The sequence below is a fragment of the Alternaria triticimaculans genome (genome assembly GCF_023758025.1).
Source record: "Alternaria triticimaculans strain BMP 0046 chromosome Unknown scaffold_12, whole genome shotgun sequence".
NCBI lineage: Eukaryota > Fungi > Ascomycota > Dothideomycetes > Pleosporales > Pleosporaceae > Alternaria > Alternaria triticimaculans.
In genome coordinates this window covers 786,851-806,152 of record NW_026055969.1, presented here as the reverse complement: position 1 = coordinate 806,152, position 19,302 = coordinate 786,851, and the positions used below count along the sequence as shown (strand labels likewise).

At 53.8% G+C, this 19,302-nt stretch overlaps 6 protein-coding genes and 1 non-coding gene across 7 annotated transcripts; 4 read left to right on the top strand and 3 right to left on the bottom strand.

Moving 5' to 3' along the window:
* Nucleotides 1-246: 246 nt before the first annotated feature.
* Nucleotides 247-3,876, top strand: J4E78_007801 (NRPS; the record flags this gene model as incomplete). The annotated part of the gene is made up of 1 exon (XM_049368404.1): nucleotides 247-3,876. The coding sequence occupies one exon, from the start codon at nucleotides 247-249 to the stop codon at nucleotides 3,874-3,876; it is 3,630 nt and encodes a 1,209-aa protein (XP_049220058.1).
* Nucleotides 3,877-6,868: 2,992 nt separating this feature from the next.
* J4E78_007800 (uncharacterized protein) lies at nucleotides 6,869-9,396 on the bottom strand (the record flags this gene model as incomplete). Its single annotated transcript, XM_049368403.1, has 5 exons — nucleotides 6,869-7,628; nucleotides 7,678-8,782; nucleotides 8,836-9,069; nucleotides 9,120-9,222; nucleotides 9,277-9,396. The coding sequence occupies 5 exons, from the start codon at nucleotides 9,394-9,396 to the stop codon at nucleotides 6,869-6,871; spliced, it is 2,322 nt and encodes a 773-aa protein (XP_049220057.1).
* A 331-nt stretch (nucleotides 9,397-9,727) lies between these two features.
* Nucleotides 9,728-10,450, top strand: J4E78_007799 (uncharacterized protein; the record flags this gene model as incomplete). Its single annotated transcript, XM_049368402.1, has 1 exon — nucleotides 9,728-10,450. One exon carries the CDS (start codon nucleotides 9,728-9,730, stop codon nucleotides 10,448-10,450), a length of 723 nt encoding a protein of 240 aa, XP_049220056.1.
* Nucleotides 10,451-10,720: 270 nt separating this feature from the next.
* Nucleotides 10,721-11,848, top strand: J4E78_007798 (uncharacterized protein; the record flags this gene model as incomplete). Its single annotated transcript, XM_049368401.1, has 4 exons — nucleotides 10,721-11,008; nucleotides 11,085-11,294; nucleotides 11,350-11,668; nucleotides 11,724-11,848. The coding sequence occupies 4 exons, from the start codon at nucleotides 10,721-10,723 to the stop codon at nucleotides 11,846-11,848; spliced, it is 942 nt and encodes a 313-aa protein (XP_049220055.1).
* A 520-nt stretch (nucleotides 11,849-12,368) lies between these two features.
* J4E78_007797 lies at nucleotides 12,369-12,458 on the bottom strand. Its single transcript has one exon. It is a non-coding gene; the product is annotated as a tRNA-Cys (tRNA).
* Nucleotides 12,459-13,582: 1,124 nt separating this feature from the next.
* Nucleotides 13,583-14,809, bottom strand: J4E78_007796 (uncharacterized protein; the record flags this gene model as incomplete). The annotated part of the gene is made up of 2 exons (XM_049368400.1): nucleotides 13,583-14,637; nucleotides 14,683-14,809. The coding sequence occupies 2 exons, from the start codon at nucleotides 14,807-14,809 to the stop codon at nucleotides 13,583-13,585; spliced, it is 1,182 nt and encodes a 393-aa protein (XP_049220054.1).
* A 548-nt stretch (nucleotides 14,810-15,357) lies between these two features.
* Nucleotides 15,358-19,150, top strand: J4E78_007795 (uncharacterized protein; the record flags this gene model as incomplete). The annotated part of the gene is made up of 6 exons (XM_049368399.1): nucleotides 15,358-15,422; nucleotides 15,469-15,578; nucleotides 15,634-15,986; nucleotides 16,171-16,450; nucleotides 16,504-17,635; nucleotides 17,689-19,150. 6 exons carry the CDS (start codon nucleotides 15,358-15,360, stop codon nucleotides 19,148-19,150), a joined length of 3,402 nt encoding a protein of 1,133 aa, XP_049220053.1.
* Nucleotides 19,151-19,302: the final 152 nt, after the last annotated feature.

The following is a 19,302-nucleotide window of genomic DNA, read 5'->3' as shown; positions in this document are numbered from 1 at the left end:
CGCTTGCGATGTAGGTGCATACTATCCAGAGCTAGCATCGTATCTATTGCGGACCGAATGTAAAAACGTACACCTCACATTTCGGCGACACGAGAATTGGACCGAGGAACCGGCGAACGGGCAAATCAACACTCAACCTACTCCGAGAGTCTGGTGACATATGGTGCGGGGCATGGTGTACCGGACACATGCAGCTAGTACGCTACAAGAAAGTCTCAAAAGGTAGCTTATGGCCCACTACGTCTCATGGTCACGCCGACGTCCAATCCACCATTGTTATCCATCCTCCGGCCTTCAGAAATGAGCACAGCCATAATCTCCGAAACGAGCAACATGTCCCCGAAAGGCAGAACGAAGATCACTCGAGAAGAAGAAGATCAGATATGGTCTTGGAACGCTTCACTTCCGCCAACTCCTCACTTGACTATCACCCAAGTCTTCACCAAGCAAGTCAGCTGCTCCCCTGACGCGCCTGCGGTGGACGCACCAGACGGTACACTCACATACACGCAATTGGAAGACTACTCTACGCGTTTAGCCCAACATCTTCATACTATACTCGATGAAGCCACTGCCGGTGAAATCATCCCGATCTGTTTCGACAAATCCATCTGGCTAGTTGTCTGTATGATGGCTGTGTCGAAGGCGGGGATGGCGTACACGACGCTGGACCCTGGCAACCCAACGGAGCGGTTACATGCGTGCCTGGCCACTATAAGTCCTCGAGTAATGCTTGCCGAAGAAAAGTTCAACGAGAGGTTTCCGCGCGAAGTTGTCAGCAAGGTGGTCATCAATGTGCCAGAACTTTGCAGCAGCGATTCCGAGAGTGGGATGATTGGAGTGATAGACCTGCCAGTCGGCCTTCCGAATGATCTCGCTTATGTGTGTTTCACATCAGGATCGACGGGACTACCTAAAGTGGTTCAACATACGCAAAGCAGTGCGGTCTCTAATGTTATCCATGGTCATGGTTACGCAGCTAGTAGCCGCGTTCTCAACTTCGCCTCCCAGGCTTTTGCTGCGAGCATTGTCACGACTTTGAAGACGCTTTGTAACGGGGGTCTATTGATCCTACCACCAGAGCGAGAGCGCATGGGCGGTATAGCGAACTTCATCACCAGGAAGAAAATCACTCGGACCTTCCTTACACCAACGCTGCTGAACCTGCTGAAGCCAGAGGAAGTGGATTGCTTGCAGTTTTTGACCGTAGGGGGTGAGCCCGTAACTCAGCGACTCATCGATATTTGGGCGCCGCGGGTGTCGCTTGTGGAGGCGATTGGCATGACGGAGGGCGTGGGCATTGCGAACGCCATCGATGTGAGCGGGAAGAAATGTAAAGCTCGCCAGTTTATGACGGGTTGCGCATGGATCGTTGACCAAGACGATGCGAATACACTAGCGCCGATCGGGGAAACGGGGGAACTTCTTTTTGAGGGACCAGCGCTATTCCAGGGATACCGCAACGACCCGGAAGCTAATACGAAGGCATTTATCGACGGGCTACCTGTATGGGCGAAAGCGAGGGGGGAGATGAGACCCAGAGTGATGTTTCGAACGGGAGATTTGGCAAAGTATATCGAAGATGGCGTTGTGCAGATTGTGGGAAGGAAAGATACGCGTGTCAAGTTACATGGGCAACGCTTTGAGTTGGGAGAGGTGGAGAAGTCGTTGTTGGACAGCCTCCCATCGGGTGTGACGGTCGCAGCGGAGATAGTCGAACCGACAACCGGAACTGGGCCAATGCTCGTCGCTTTCCTACACGGGCTTGCAACAGACTTCTCTCACGAAGTCAGGCAGTTGAGAGAGAGATTGGCGGACAGTCTTCCGGATCACATGATACCGCGCGGATTTGTGGAACTCAAAGAACGGCCGTTAAACCCGTCTGGCAAACTCGATCGAAAGCTACTGCGGAGTCAGGCTGCCAGGATGTCGTTGGTTGATCTGGTGAAGCATGTTGGCGCTCTAAGCAAGTCTGCGCCAGTGACATTGCAGGAGCGAACGATGCAACGTCTATGGGCCTCAGTGCTCGGCCTTCCTGTAGAGTACATCGGTTTGCAGGACGATTTCTTCCATCTTGGCGGAGATTCCTTGCACTGTATCAAGCTCATCGCACAAGCACGGAAAGAGCAGGTCATTCTGTCAATCGAAGACATCCTGGTGAATCGAACTCTCCAGGCTATGAGTACATCGGCAAGGTTCGAGGTATGCGCTCAGTCGACTACGCTAGGCGGTGAATATACAGCGCACACGATAGAGACAGTCGCACCGGAGATCTCACAAGATGATGTCGACGCTGTTGCTCTGGCGACGGACTGGCAGGCCTGGTGTGTCGGGCAGGGTCTGCTCAAGTCACATGGCTGGCATGACTACATGATCTTCAAGTTCCCCAAAACACTGGATGTTGGAAGGTTGCAACGCGCTTGTCAACAGCTCATAAATCAACACGCCCTCCTACGGACGGTGTTCGTAGTGAAAGCAAGACAAACTTTCCAGGTCGTTCTCAAGGCCAAGGCTTTCCCCTTCCGGTTCACTGTGGAGCAGTCTAGTGACAGTCAGAATATGGACGGGCTTGTTAAGGAGATCATTCAGCAGGATATGAAACGACACCGTCAACTCGGCGATACTTTGGTAGCTTTTACCCTTGTACATGATGCCACGACTAGCACAGCGCAACTGGTCCTTCGAATCTCCCACGCCCAGTACGACGCGCTCAGTCTCGACACATTGTGGCGCTCGCTCGAGGCTTTGTATTTTGACAGACCATTGGAAGTCATTCCTTTCACCGACTTCTGCGCAGAAGCAGTCTTAGCAAGCAGGAATTCTGAGACGTTCTGGAAGACAGCTCTGGCCAATAGCTCGATGAGCGAAGTTCGTGCTCACACTCGCCCTAGCGTGGACTGCCCTATCAACGGCGCCGTCAAGATTTCCGTTCCCTTGGTAGATCTGAAGACTTCGGGTTACACGAGCGCAACCGCTGTTCTTGCCTCATGGTCGATCGTGCTGTCGAAGCTTACGGGTCAGGACTCTGTCGTATTCGGGTGCATCATTTCTGGAAGACACATAATGATGCCCAACGTATCGGATATCCTCGGCCCATGCATGAACGTCATACCTTTGCGCACGGATGTCGTTTCAACCGCAAAAGCTTCTTCGCTTCTCGATGCGACTCAAAGCAACTATCTGAAGTCGCTGCAGCATGGCCATATTGGACACCATCACATCATAGAGAAGTGCACCAATTGGCCTCGATGGACACGATTCTCGACAGTCGTGAACCATCTCAGCTTCGGGTCGATCGAGCAGCCATTTCCAGAACTTGGCGGGTGCGCATTCGATGTGTACGAACCGGAGCATGACAAAGCCGACCTATGGCTACAAACATCTGCTCGCGACAACAAGCTAGAAGTCGAACTGAGATACTCGCAACAGGCTTTCTCGGAAGATCGGGTTAAAGCGGTGTTGAGCGGCTTCGTTCAAACTTACGAACAGCTGCCTCATTTATTGGAACAGAAACTGTCAGACATCCTTGCTCAATTCGATCTGGCTGCATTCCAGCACAACCTGGTCAGCCCCCGTCAAGCTAGGAAGCAGGCATCAAGGCCTGGGACAGAAGATAGAAAGATCTTGGAGGAAGTAGTTTGTTCAGCTTGGGAGTCGGTGTTGGGATCAGACTTCAGGTCGTCTCCTGGTTTCACACACCAAACTCCGTTCTACGAAATATGGGGCAACAGCATTGCTGCTGCCGCTCTTGCTTGTGAATACTCCAAGCGGGGATTTGCTACAAGTATTGAGGAACTGCTTGATTTCCCGTCTGTTGCAGAGACTATTGCTCTTCTCTCAACCCGCACAAAGGGCGATGCTGAGAAAGTCACTTAGCCTGCTGCACAACGAGCTTTTTGACATAGATAGTGCATTCATATCACAATAGACGTCGGCTTTTGATGAAACCTCGAGTATGAACCAATGTCGTGCTACAATGAGATGAAGATGTTTGCAGCCTGGAATGCGCAGCATGAGTCGTCCGGAAAAAAGGTGGCGTCCAATTTCGACTACTTACTGCACCTGCATGAATAAACTGAGGACCAGGCGAATATCGAGAGAGCTTACTGAAACAAGTCCACCTGTATTCTTGCATCAAGAGTCCATGTATAGAGCAGAGTTGATGGAACCTCGACTGCAGACCTCATGAACTTCTCCGGCCATAGGGCTCAAATGGAAAAATCGCCGCAATGCCTGCCATGAGGATGTACAACGCGGCGCAAATATATATCGGGACAGCGGTTCCCGTCTTTGCCGCCAGTCAGCGCGAACCCAGCCATTCGGAGTCATCTCAAACATGACAGGTTCAGTGAAGAGCAGACTTACATCAGCGACCGTCGCAATAACGGCACTCAAGATTCCCATAACCCTGTTCCAGGCAATCGCGATCCCGTTGCCGGTACCTCTGTGCGCACTAGGCAGCACCTCCGGCGTATAAGCGTACAGCGTGCCATAGTAGATATTTAAACAGAAGTTGATGATGCATGTGAACGCCACATTCTGAACAGCAGTCCTGACCTGCGTGTACGCGAAGAAGAAAGCCATGGTGACCAATGCTCCAATAACCATGGTATACTTACGACCAAGGCGCGTATGACACATGTAGCCCGCTAGCACAGGTCCCCAAATCCCGCTAAAGTTCACGAGGGTGTAGTTGCGCCAAGTGATGTAGGGTGATGGTTCACCGAAGGCGGCGCCGCGAGAGGAGAGGTAGGCGGGGAGGAAGACATTGTAGACTAAACAAAGGTGTACAAAGTCAGCGTATGTCTCACATGCAGTTCGCACAGAGACACTTACGGGGGTAGGCGAGGCCTATCAATGTCCACGAGAGCCAGATCAACGATGTGCTAATACCTATTCGCTTCGTGGAATACAGGCCGCGGAGGTGCATATTGATCTCTCCCAAGCCCCATTTACTCTGATTTCCACGTGCAGCGATACGATCTACGGTGCCACAGTCTTGCATCTGGGTGACGGTGAGACTACAAGGTCGATTGTATTTGGTGGCAATGAAGTGGAGGGTTTCGACGCACTCGGCGTCTTTACCTTCGCTGACGAGGAATTTGGGAGTCTCCTTGAGACGGATGATGGTGATGCGGAGAATAGACATTACAAAAACCAAGGATCCAGAAGCGTACCATACGTAGCGCCAACCTTGGTTGTTAGACTTTGTACAGGGGCCTGCCGTGGGATCGAGGGATGGGTCTGCGCAGCTAAAATTTGGAAGGAAGGCCCAGGCAAAAAAGCCAGCTACGAGCTGACCAATGCCTAGTCAGAGTGTTAGTACTTAGGCTTATAGATGCCATCCCTCGGAGAAGAAAACAGCGGAAGATTGGGGATATATATACCCCACCAAGCTGCCATGAGCGTAAGCATCCACTGCCTATAGCTAGGCAGATACTCCAAGAACACTGCCGTATCCAACACCAAATTCCCTCCGGCGCCAAAAGCACTCAAACATACGAACAAGCCCAAGACTTCCCAATTTGGGCTTGCTCCAGCCACAATTGCAAAGATCGAGCAAATCAGCAAACTAACGTTAAACGCTGTCTTTCGGCCGATGATATCGGCTGATAAGCCCCAGAATAAGGCTCCCGTGAGCATTCCGACGTAAGCAGCGATGGTCAGGCCGTTTCGGTAGGAAGGCTTGAACTCAAGGGCGGCTTGCGCGGCGATGACGGACTGAATGAGTAGGATGAGGGAGTCAACGGCGTAGCCAAAACCATTCAGGACAAAGAGCTAAGCCTTATTAGAAATGCTCAAAGATGTCAGAGACACATCAAGTACCTTCCATTGATACGTCGTGAAACCGATCTGGGGACTGTAATCAGTACACACCCACAAGAGTCTTCTCTCAACAAGCTTACCTCATCGATCGCATTGTTAACCAGATGCATTTTGGCATTCAGCACAGGATCAGTGAGTTGTAAGATGTCGTCTTTACCCAAGCTACTCGTTTCACCGCAGGCGTGCTGGTGTTCAACATCGTGCTCGTGCTCTTGCACTTTCCCGTCGTGAACTTTGCTCTGATCGTCCATCTTACTATACCACACCTCAATCTCCGAATGCACTGTACAAAATTTCCAACTCTTTGCAAATGTGAGAGGTGCACGCGACGACTGGGAAGAAAGAGAAAGGCCAAATAGAGGGGCACCGAGTGTAAGGTAGATCCATGTATCTTGCTGGCACTTGCAGCGAAGGACAAGACTATTCCGATGCTGTGCCCAATGCAACGTCCGAACTCACCACGTTGTTCGCCTGGTCCGAACGGCTGCACCAATGGCAACAACCCAAGGAATGCGCTTGTCAGCTGGTAGCTACGCTTTGATTGGTCGGCATCATAATCGGCTGTTCGTGACAGGGGTATAAGCTGAGGCGATCGCTCTTGGAAATCCTTGGGTTGTGATACGGGCGATACCAACGTGGGAAGGTGCGAATGAGCACAAGAACGTTCCGTCGAATCGGCAGTCGACCATTCTCGAGTTGCGCGCAACGTCTCTGAGCACGGAGATGGCCTCAGTGGTGTGAAATCTGCAATACCAACTGGGCCACCTAGGGAGATGAGTTCAGGTCTTCCCATCTGCAATGTATATGTATTTGACTTGACTATAATCTGTATTGTGGAGTACGACTACGTGCACCTTCGTGCAGTGAGAATTGTGGTATAATCGTGATGGCGCCCCACTGTTACAACATTAGCAAGGAAAGAAAGGAATCTGTACATGATATCGCCGTAAATATAGCCCTGGTATCCTAAACGCCTTGCTGAAGACAAGATGTACACAATGATGAAATGCATCGGAAACAAGAGGATCCCATGTAATAGTTCCTACTGCCCGGGTGTTTGTGTCGGAGTACTCTCTTCGGTGCTGGCAATAGCACTGTCGCCTTCCGCGACCATTGTGACCGGTGTTGGTGTAATCCTTCGTCGCTTACTCTCTCGCGCATCTGCATCAACTTCCGGCATAGCATACAAATCTCGTTTCTTGGAAGTCGAAGATGCATCGTCGCGGTCTGACTCGCTCATTTCGCTTTCTCTTCGCCCAACATGGGCAGTGCTTGGTACCCCGCTGACCGAGCTACTTGCACTGTGCGTCGTGCCCTGGCCGTGAGCTGGGGTCAGAGGCGGTGTCCACATCGGTACAGGTCCAGAATTGGCAGCAGCAATACTAGGCACTGATGACATAGCCGGCGTTGGGGCGTTCATGTTGCTTTGGTCACCTGCACCGGGCGCAAAGGATGAAGCAGTAGCAATACTGGATACCGAATTGCTTCTTGTGGGACTTCCAGGCCTTGCGGGAACAAAAGAGCTCGGAGAGGCCGGGAAGCCTGCAGAGGGTTGCCTCTGCATTGGTGGTGCAGTAGCCGTTGTGGTGCCCGGCATGGTTCCGTTTGTTGGTGTAGGAGTCGGGGTAGAGTTGTTTGATGTGTGCCCCCCCGTGGTGTTGATGGCAGCAGGTGTCTGCTGTGGTCGGCTATGAACAGCTAAAGGACCCGTGTACTTGTCGCCGAGTTCGCCAGGAGCAAATGTGATGGATGAGCAAAAGCCATCCGACGAGGTCATCAGCAGCATGGAGCCGTCATTTGACCTATTGAATGGTAAGTGAACTGGGAGTCAAAGCGGGCCTCGGCACGTACCAGGTGATGTCTGTAAAGGTAGCAAAGTGCAAGTTGCTGACGATGCATAGGGGCTTCTGTTGCTGCGTATCGTAGATGTGGATAGCGTCTTGTGTTGCGACAGCATACATCATGCGATAAGGCAGTGTAAAGGCAGACGGAGGCCCGGGGGGCAGGCCGGATTGAGCGGATGCTTCGCCATCGGCGGGCTTGGGCGACGGCGCTGATAGGCTTGGCGAGGGAGAAGGCGCACTCGTGATGGGCGGGGGGTCCATGGATGAATGCGAGGTAGGGGGCTTGGAGGGCATGACTGGATCAGGCAGAGAAGGAATCTCATCGTCCATATTCGAAGTATCGATGGTGATGTGCCTGGTGGGTGGGGCAGACTGGCGCAGGGTATAGTAGACGGGCGAGCAACGGACGGCGACCGAGGGCTTCTTGTGGCCGGGCAGATAGGCGACGGGTGGCTTGTTAAGGCCGGCCCGGGTATATATGTAGACTGTATTCGTGATGTCGTCGGTCTGCTTGGCTTCAGCAACGGACGCATGCACGGCCTTGTATTGGCCTGCCGGCGTGAACAACAAGCTGCCGTCCGGGGCAAATGTAAGACGTCGGAAGAAGGACGTCAGGGTCTCGTTGAAGTAGAGGGGCGCGTTGCGGAGGCCCATGGGGCCCATGGTGCCAATGCTGGGGGAGTTTGGCATGACGGCGGGCAGGGGCATGGACGGAGCGGGCGAGGCGGAGCGGCGCATGGATGGAGAGGAGCCGAAGGACGAACGACGGCTGTGCGAGGTCGGCGGCGGATGCATCGTGGGCAGGGCCAGCGACTGGGGCGTGCCGGGCATCGACGGCACGGGCGAGCCGATTGCCATGGCAGCATCAGCGGCAAAGGCGCGGCTGCCGAAGTCTGGGGGCGCCGGGCTGTTGGAAGAGACGCGGCGGGCGGGCAGGTCCATCTTGGTGACCTTGCTGTGCTGGGCCAGCGAGAAGTGGCCGTCCTTGTTCTTCAGGGTGTAGATGTGGACGGAGCGGTCCGACGACTGGGTTGCAATGTACTCGTTCATGGGGTCCCAGGCAACGCCCTGGACGTAGTGGTTGTGCTCGGCAATCTGCCGCACGATGCTTCCTAGACACGATTGAGCAGCTATCGGGGACGTGGTGGCTGGGCACGGGGCGTACCAGTGTGAGCGTTGTAGATGCGGGCAATGTTGTCCATGCTGCCTGTGATGAAGAAGACGCCGTCAGGGGACCAGGCCAGGTCGTAGATCTCGGAGCCTATGGACCTGCACATGGCCTTGACTCGCCACGTCTCCTTGTCTTCGAGGCCCTCGTCCAAGTTGTGCGCCGCCTGCTTCTCGGCGGGGACCCAGAGCAGCACGTTGCCGTCGTCGCCGGCGCTCGCGAGCATCTCGCCTAGGGCACGTCAGTTGCTGCTCTCTCTTGCACGTGGGCCGGAGGCGTACCCCGTGGACACCATCGCACCACGTTGACGGCCTGCGTGTGCTTGGCCAGAGTCGACAGGTAGGAGACGGTGCGCTCCTCGCCGTGCGCCTCGACGCTCCAGAGCTGTTGTACAGGTCAGCGCAAGTCCATGCTGCTCGCGGGGAGGGGCTGCCGCACCCGCACGTTGTTGTCGCCGCCCGCTGTCGCCAGGCGTCCCTTGCCGTGGGGCTCAAAGTGCGCCGAGTAGATGGGCGCGTTCTCGTTGTGCCAGGACACCAGGAGCGGAGCAGCCTTCATCGTCGCTGGGGCCGCTGCTCATTCCGCACACAGGCGCAGGCGTAGGGCGTCCGTGGGTGCTGGCTGCACGTGACGGGTCGTGATGTTGGCGGGAGGAGGGCAGGGCATGCGGGTGAGGCTCTGGGCTGGCGGTGCGGAGGGCAGATGGATGGTTTGCCTGTGTCTCTGGGTGCCCAGGTGGTTGGAGCGCGGACGTTCCGCGTCTGCTCCTAGCCGCATCGGGAAAGCTCTTTGGTTTTGGTTTCACTGTAGCCACCAGCGCCCGTCCAGCCTCCCACACGCCGGCCCTCATGTAGATCCTGCAAACACAGGCAACCCGCCTGCATCCACCATGGCAGACGACGCTGCCGCCCGCCTCGAAACCGAGCTGCTGCTGCTAGATGCCATGTATCCCCACCAGACGCACTATCATCCCAAGTCACGGGAATTGAGCTTCTCCCAAGATGATCGTGCCTCGCTCCTTCTTCGCTTGCCCGAGTCGTATCCGGCATCAGGGTCGCCCGACATCATCTCTGCGACTGACGCAGCCAAGCACGACCTGCGGACGCGCATTAGAGATGCCGTCACAGGGCTTGGGCTGGCCCAAGGCGAAGAGGCCCTCGATGCCATCCTCGCTGCCTTTCGGCACATGCTCGATTCTGCTCCTGCTGAATCACACAGCGGCTCGACCGCAGGGGCCAACCAGAGTCTAGACACCTCCAAGACAGTCATTGTATGGCTGCACCATCTTCTCAATACCAACAAACGCAAACTTGCACTCTCACCTCCGTCTTCAGTGCCACCCGTGTCTGGGCTCACCAAGCCTGGATATCCTGGCTTGCTTGTCTACTCCGGCCCCTCCGTAGCTGTCACAGAGCATGTCAACACACTAAAAGCACAGAACTGGCAAGCGTTCCAGGTACGGTATGAAGAAGCAGAGCTCTGGCACTTTGCACATGGTGCCGGCGTCAGAGAGATGGAGACTATGAGCCATGTCGTCAAGGGCGTCGAAACAGAAGGAGCCATTGGGGCAACGCAGAAAGAGGAGCTTCTCAAAGCTATCGGTATCAAATAAACATCCCACCAGTTCTCTGCTACATTCCTTCCAAAGGCGCTTTCTTATTTGTTGACGTGACTCCTGGCTCAAGTAATCGTTAGGACCTCCGCTTATGGATGTCCATCTGGACTTTCGTGGTGACGTGATGTACCTTGGATGTACAAAGGAGCAACATGTCATTCGAGGTTGGCCCGAGCGCGCCAGTTCGCATCCCAAATCATCGAAAGTCTGCCGCAGCACCATTTCGCAACACCACGGCGTCATACAGTCTCCAATATCAACACCCCAATGGCTGCACCAATGAAATGCATGGCCACGGCTGTGAGGAGTATTTCAGGTCCACGAGCGGCGCGCGTTCCGCATCGAACATTCGCCTTTAGCACATCGAGTCCGGTCGCATCGTCGCGGAAACCATCAGCGGGCAACGCAACGTGTCGGAGGGAATTACAGACAACGCGCATTGGACCAAGGAACGCTGCAAGTAGCTGCCAAGGACACACAAGGGGTTTTTCGCAATCGACACCACGGAGCAAGCTCAAGACAATAGATCAGATCCGGGCCAGGAACAAGGGCGGGGTACGTTTCGATATCCAAGGAACTATATACCAGATGGGAGTACTTAGACGCCCGATCAAAGGCTAACGCTTCGTAGCCATTCAATCTCACAGCAGCCATCCTCTTCGTCGCAGCAGGCGGAGGATTATGGGCCTACTTCACATACGAGAAAGAGCGCATGGCAAGAAAGCGAATCGCCGAGCAAACAAAGGGTATCGGAAAGCCTAAAGTAGGCGGTCCATTCCACCTCCAAGACCACAATGGCCAGCCATTCAGCAACGAGGATATGCTAGGCAAATACTCTCTCGTACGGCATCGCCCTCGACCCAGTGTGAGCATTTATACTAACAATAGTGTCGTAGGTCTACTTTGGTTTCACTCACTGTCCCGACATCTGCCCCGACGAGCTCGACAAAATGGCTCTCATGTACGACAAAGTCGTCGCCGAATGCGGAAACGTCATCCTCCCCGTCATGATCACATGCGATCCTGCACGCGACAACCCCAAGGTGCTCAAGGAATACCTGGCAGAGTTCCATCCTGACTTCATCGGCTTGACAGGCACCCACGAGGAGATCAAGGATACATGTAAAGCGTATCGCGTGTACTTCAGCACCCCCAAGGACGTCAAGCCTGGCCAAGACTACCTGGTTGATCACAGTATCTACTTCTATTTGATGGGTATGTTGTCTTGCTGTCATCAGGTTGCACGTACATAGGCTAACAGATCTACCAGACCCAGAAGGCGATTTTGTCGAAGCCATCGGGCGCAACTTCACGGCGGAACAGGCTGCGAAGGTCATCTCAGACCACATCAAGGATTGGGAAAAGCCGTTGAAGAAAGAGACGAGATGGGAGTAGACGAATGCGGACTGAAGGTTGGAGATGCGAGTGGCTCGTGTGACTTGCATGCTATAGAACGTGGCAAGGACGTGCGAGTCACACCAGGTGCAGGGAGTGATGTATATATACTTTTGTAAGAATACGGTGAGTGGGGCTTATACTATGGCATGTGTGCAGGTGTGTATATTACTTGTCTGAATACCCATATTACAAGGACAAAGCATTTCGCTGTAGATGCAACACGTTCGTGAATGAGCTGTCGCTATGCATCCTGTCTTCTCTTTCTAGGGTACAGGTCTGTACTCTTTGATACTAAAACTCATGTGTGCGATACGCTGTACACATTAAAAACATAAAGCTGTCTCTGTGACCTTTCAGTAGAGAATACAGCAAGTGCCTATGTTAAAAAAAATGAAGAAAGAAGGCGGACGTATGCTTCTGTGGGAATGCATTAAGAACAAGATATGTTGCTTTTATAGCCTCAGAGAGACGAATGCACCTGTATCAAAAAAGAAAGATAGCCGGGCAAAAAGAAACTAGGGCCGAACCGGAGTCGAACCGGTGACTTCGGGAAGGTAGCATTTCGTTTCAACTGCAGTCCTACACTCTACCACTGAGTTACCGGCCCATCGAAGAACATGTGGAGGATTCTGAAAATAAATAAAATATATCCTACTAGATTCGAGCCCGATCATTGACTTATCCACAGCCCCCTTATCTAACCCACCCACGTGGTGTCCTCATCGATGCATTTGCTAGCACGCCACCTGCCTTGCACCTTGGCTCCGCAAGAGCAGTATCAAGCATCCGCCATGCTGACTCTGCCGGAAACCGTCCACCTACAAATGTTCGGTCAGACATTCTACAAAGCAGTTACATTAGTTACATAAACTAGGGCATATCCTGGCGCAGAGAGATCCATACTAAACGATTGGGCTTTTCTTCTGGATGCATCGCCTATGATGCACCCGGCAATGCGATGTAACGTGTGTCGTTGCTTTGCACTTAGGAGAAAAATAGTTGTCACGGTATTTCAATGTAGCCGTACCCTCTGCCTGCATTTGAAAGCATATCAAGCTATTCCAACGCGTATTGGACTGTCAGACTAGGGATGTGGTCCGTCTTTGCCTCGGATTAGAGCCTGGGTTTGGTCGGGCAAGTTATCGTTATAGCACCTCGGTATACGGTAAGATCTTGATTTGGTGCAACTATTTTTCAGCACAAGTGCGATGGCTTTGATAATGGACTGATTGCTGGAAGGCAGCTGCAGTAACAACGTTGAAATGTGCGTTTAGATTGCTTCTATTCTTTTTCCCCGGACAAGTACATTGAAGAAAACCCATGAGTCAACCAGCACAACGAACGGCAAGGGTGGGGCCTAGACGCCCAAGAAAGTGATGAGAACTCTTGTGCTGCGTCTCTGTAGATCAGTCAATCTTGTTCGCAGTTGATGGCTGCTTATTACCTAGGTAGTGTTCCGGTGCACAACGTCTTGTAAGACTACGATTAAAGAAACGACCTTGGGATGCAGCATAGCAGTTGCCCTGTTTTGGCATCTGATTGGATACGCGTGTTGAACACAAATGATATCCTCAAGGTGTGCTTTCGTTCAGAACCACTACAGCCTTCGCAAAAGCGAGGCTACCCCCCTCAGTGAATACAGATAGCAGGAAACTGAAATGGCTTTACCAATTGCAAGGTCACGTCAGACAAAGAATCGTATGTCTTGGCTGGGTTCCACCACCTCCAGTCTCATGAATGTATCCTGTTCTTGATCGCTTCTACAATGCTCTTCAGACCACTCAGTCTGGCCTCTCTCGTCTCCCCAAGGTATAAGCTTGCAACAGGCCATGCATGAATACCTCCCGGCTCTTCCCAGCTGTCTACCTCTTTTCCGGTCTTTTCCAATAAGCTGATCAGGCGCCTTGTCTCCGGCCCAAGCACTTCTTCACTACCATATAGGAAATACCATCCTTGTTCAGGACTAGCCTCTCTCCACTTATTCAAATCTCTGCACGTTCCGGGTGAAACGAATGGATCATCTGCTGACACCTTGCTGCCGATGTATTGACGGCCGTATAGCTCCAACGATGAACTGTTGAGATAGTCGGATTCTGTGTTTCGATTTTCGCGCGATAGAATCGTGACCCACGGGCTGATCATGATGGCAAGGCCAGGTTTCTGATGTCGCAAGTCCGTGTGGTCAGACATGTATAGCAGAAAGCTCAAGATGAGGGTTGCGCCCGCAGAGTCTCCACCCACGACGACACGAACTGAAGATTGAGCTAGCGATAGAACGTATTCGTAGCCTGCGACCGTCTCGTGGAGTTGGGTAGGGTATGTAGCGTCTGGGACGAGCGTGTATTCCAAAGCGAATAGAGCCGGATTGCTGTACCCAGCGTTCTTGAGCATTGCAACCCAAGCGAGTAGAAACTCCATATAGAAGAAACTACTCCCCATGGAAAAGCCACCTCCATGACAATAGTATACAATTACATCTGGCTGCTCTTGCTGGTTGTGCACTATCCATACACCTCTAAAGTTTGGCCTTTTAATCTCAGTCCACCTGATAGGACTGGTGACGATGCCGTGTCTCAGCATACGAAACCTCAAGAAAGGGAGTGACACGGCTTTGGAAAAAAAGACACGCCCCAGAAAGGCGGGCATGTTGGCGAATGCATAGCGAACGAAACGGATGACCAAGTCCTGGAAAGGCGTTGCCTTCTGCACGAAAGGGGCACGATGTTGATGTGATACGAAGAAGCGTTCACGAATGAACTGGTACGGTATGGCGACGGCTTTGGGAGCTGTGAGTATTAGTATGCCCACGTACATGACATGTTGTAGCTTACCCAGAGATGGCAGGGCTGGTATCAGCCATGTCAAAAGTGGCGGGAGCCCAATCTGGACTAACAATTGGGGAGCGAGGAAGACGAGGAAAGCTATGCAGTCCAGATAAGAAATTTGACTCAGTATCATCTTTACAGAGTAGAGGATGGACAAAGTATCTCAGCCACGAGCACGCCTAGCGACACCGTTCAGGACTGGAATAGCGATGACGCTGACAAGGGTCCGGCTAAGCCACAATCGCTTAGCGCCACATCTAACGGTTCGCATTGATCATGCTTTCCCTGAGCTTCGGCCGGGCAACCTGCGAACCTCTGGAAGACGTGAAGCCGGAGTCACATCAGGCGGAGCGACACCCAGACACTGACTTGCTCAAACGAGGCACGGAGCGGTTCGCACGTGACGATAATTAGCGGAGCTGCGCACGGACCCGTCGGTCGGTCGCGACTTCCAGAAAACTTCCGCGACTCACTTAGCTGTCACTCCGCAAACACGTCTGTCCGCGCCTGCAAACAAGCCTGCCTGCTTGCCTGCGCCTGCATCGAGGGGTTGTCTTGCTTCCATCTTTCCTTGTCTCTCATCCGCCATTTCCCATTGATGGAGTAACGTCTGGCGCAAACATCGGTTCCAACTCTTACACGGCAGCCTGACCCCAAGTCGCGAACTTGTCGGGCCTTACCATGGGCGACCCCGCAACCGATCCCAAGGCGGCGCCGCTCGCTGACGAGCTGAGAGAGCTTGCTGTGTACGTGCGAAATGCCTAGGCTCTGAACTCATACTAACGTAAGCAGGTCGCTCCCCACGACGGCCTTCCCGAAGAACTTCTTCTGCGCCCTATGTAACGAGCTTGCGTTCGACTCATACAAGCTGATCTGCTGTGCTAAATCCATATGCTCACCATGTGCGTACACCATATGCTGCTGCCGGAGATTCTCGCAGGCGCTAACGCGGCCCAGGTCAAGGAAACCTCCAGTTCCCGACAGCGTGTCCCTCGTGCGACCACTCACCGCTCGAGGCCGACTCTTGCACACCGAACAAGTCTCTGCGTAACACGATGCGAGTGTGGCTACAAAAACAGAAGAAGAAGGAAGAGGCCAAGGCCGCGGCACAGGCAGCTACCCCGCCCGTCGAGGTGACACCGGCCGCGCCTGAGGTCCTGCCGGTCGGTGATGGTACAGAGCAGCCCGTAGACAGTGTTGAGGATGCGCACAAGGCAGAAGGCGATGCTGCTGAACAAGCTGCTGGTTCTGCCGAGGCCCCAGAAGAGGCTGGACAGCGCGCCGGCTCGGCCGCGGCCCAACCAAAGGAGGTAGGTTGTGAAAGTCTTTCATTTCGCTCTTGCGCGAGCATGCGGGTACTGTACAATCAGAAGAAGAAGAAACCAAGCAGAAGAGACATCGTCGGGCCTCTAAGCATTGCAAAACATGGTTGCCACACGTGCCAATGACCGGAGATGCTTTCCACTGCACTCGCGCTCTTGCTGACCAAATCAGGAAAATGCTTCTCCTGAGACGGAGACTGAGCGGCGCGGTAGCACCGCCTCCCAGAGCGTGACCAAGAACACGGGACCTTCAGCGGCCAACAGCTCGACCGACGAGCAAAAACCCTCCAACGGAACTAATGGCATGATTGGCAACAACCCGCCGATGAGCGGCGTGCAAAGCCAGATGGGCTTCGGCTTCCCCAATCAGGGCGGCTTCAGCAATGGCTTGGCTTGGAACGGGATGCCTAATGTCATGGCCAACGGCGGCTGGAACGGCATGAATCCTATGGGTATGTCTTTGGAATAACCTTGCCTTCCTTGCAGGCGACTAATGCCTTGCTAGATTTCAACAACATGAACGGAATGTACGGCAACTTTGGAGGGAACATGGGCTTGGGCATGAACGACATGTCTGCCATGAACATGATGCAGTACGGTGGTGGCTATGGCAATGGATGGAATGGTATGGGCAGTGGCTATGGAAACTTCAGCGGGCCCAATCAGCTGGGTGGCTTTAATCAATCTGGAGCATATCCCGAGATGATGAACCAGTTTCCCAAGAATAATTTCCCAAACCAGAACCACAATCGTTTCCATGCCAATCAAGGAGGAGCACATCCTCAGCGAAACAACAAGAATGGCAGCCAGGGTGGCTTTGGTCCGGGTTGCCAGAATGCGCCTGGTCGTCCGGGCAGCCGTGGCGGTCCTTTGCAAAACGTACGTTCAACCCACCAACGAAAGTTACCGAACCCATACACGGGAATCGGCCAAACTTGGAAACCAAAAACTGACCCGATTCGTTCTACACAGCGTGACGACCAGTCGCCTGACGGAAATGCCAACCCTGCTCCTGAGGTGAAGGCCGAGGGCGAGCAGTCGAAGGCGTCCGCAGATCCAACTGAAGAAGGTAAGGACATCGTCGACGATATCCCAGTATCGCTCGAACCACAGACTTCAGCAGATGGGGGTGGTGCTGGCAATGCTAGCGAAGCTGCTGGCGACGACACTAACCAGGCAGGGGGTGGTCCACAATGCGAGACTCAAGACGGCGGTCTGAAGCCTATACAAACTGTAGACTCTGGCGATGCAGACATGCGAGAGTACGACCAGTCTATGATGGGCCCTGGTGTGCCATACCCTCAAGGAATGATGAATCAGTTCCCGGATCAGCACATGAATGCAGCCTTCGACCCCAGCATGAACATTATGGGATACAATGGCAACTATGGTCCACGTGGCGGCTTCAATAACGGGGCTTATGGTGCAGCGACAGTTCTGACAGGTCAGCCAACGGAACCGATTGGTGTCGGTGTTGCAGGCGCGCCAACTGGACCACGCGCGATGAGAGAAGGTCGACCCAACACTGGTTTCTCGAGTCGTGCCCATGGTGGGCGATACGCAGCCCCGCCACCGCCCAAAAGCGTCGCGTCTGCTCAAGATGCGACAGCTGCTAGCCCACAACGTAGAGTTCGATCGTAAGTAGATTTGATGGAGAATGAAGTACAAGCAGTGGCTGACAATGACGCAGGCGGTCACCTCTCCGGGATGAGAGTATGCGGGTCAAGGAACGCTCACCCACGCCTTCTCGACCACAATCACGAACGAAGGGTGATGACAGAAGTGAGCAACGTGACCGATCGCGTTCTGCAGACCGTCATTCTCGTCGCGATGACCGCGGTAGATCCGTTTCGCCATTGAACAACGAATACGAGGATCGCAAAGACCGCAAGCACCATCGATCGTCACGCTATGATGACCGTGACCCGGAGTATGATGATCGTTACCGCGACGAGAAGGGCAGCCGGGGTGACCGTACACGAACTGCATCGGCAGACTCCAAGTATCGTAGCAGCCGTCGTGACAAGGACAAGCACCGTTCATCGCGGTCCCACCGCGATCGGAGCAAGGAGCATCGTCGTCGCCATCGCTCCCGATCACCTCGTGAGGGAGACAAATATGAAGACGAAGATGCGTACGGCAATGGCGAAAAGGATTCTGATGGCAGTTCACGACGCAAGCACAGGAGCGGGCGCGACCGCTCACGCGACAAGGAACGTGAACGAGACCGCAAGGATCGTAAAGAGCGAGAGCGAGACCGCAACTATGATTACGACCGCGAGAAGGATCGCTCCCGCGACAAGGATAAGGACAAGGACCGTAGGCGGCGTCGCGATCGTGAAAGTGAAGACGATGAGCGTGATTATGGGGACGACAATCACCGCTCTTCACGCCGTAGTCGCAAAGATCGCGATCGCGAGCGACGCGAGTACGATGATCATGAGCGCAAAGACAAGCCATCTCAATTGGAGAGGGAAGAGGATGTCGTCGGTCAGATGATGAAGAAACGCGCTATGTCTCCGCCCTTGAACGCACCAACCGGGCCCTCGGCGAATGGCTTCAGCATCAAGGGTCGCTCAAAGAACGCGGCCATGCCTCCACCGGCCCAACCTCCTACCGGCCCACGAGCTTTCCAGCCACCCAAGGGTCCGGCTGCTGATCGAAATAAAGACCGAAGCGGCGAAGCTAGGGATCACCGTCGTAAAACCAGCGCGACTTCTACATCGACTATACCAACCGGCCCTTCATCCAAAGACAAAGAAACGTTCCAAGACCATTATGCCGCTGAGCGAGAGCGCAATGCCCGAGAGCGAGACAGTCGCGAACGCGTGGAGAAGCCATCCAGCTCCAGCAAGTCCCTTCAATCACGCATCTCTCCTTCATCCCGCCCTACGCTCTCGAGTAAGCGTAGCAGAGACGACTTTGACGACGAGGCACCGGTACCCACAGGCCCCAAAGCTGATGCCAAGCCTCCCACAGGCCCCGCCGCGCATCGTGACAAGCGCAGGAAGTCTGGTGCGACGGGTGACGACAACATTGCCAGCCTCTTTACAGCGGGACTGCGTAAGAACGCCAAGGCTAGACGTGGTGGTGTGAGGACTGAAGGCGATGTCGAGCGCGAGATGATGGAGCGGGAGCGGGAAAGGCGGTAAGATGGCTCTTTTGGCCATATGCGCACCGGTTTCCAGACGGGTCTTTTGGGCTATGACAAGGCACGATATGGCTACGAGACAGTGACATGCTCAATCTGGGGGAACTGCTGGGGGAGACCTGAGGTCCTTTCTCTACTTATCTGTATTATACC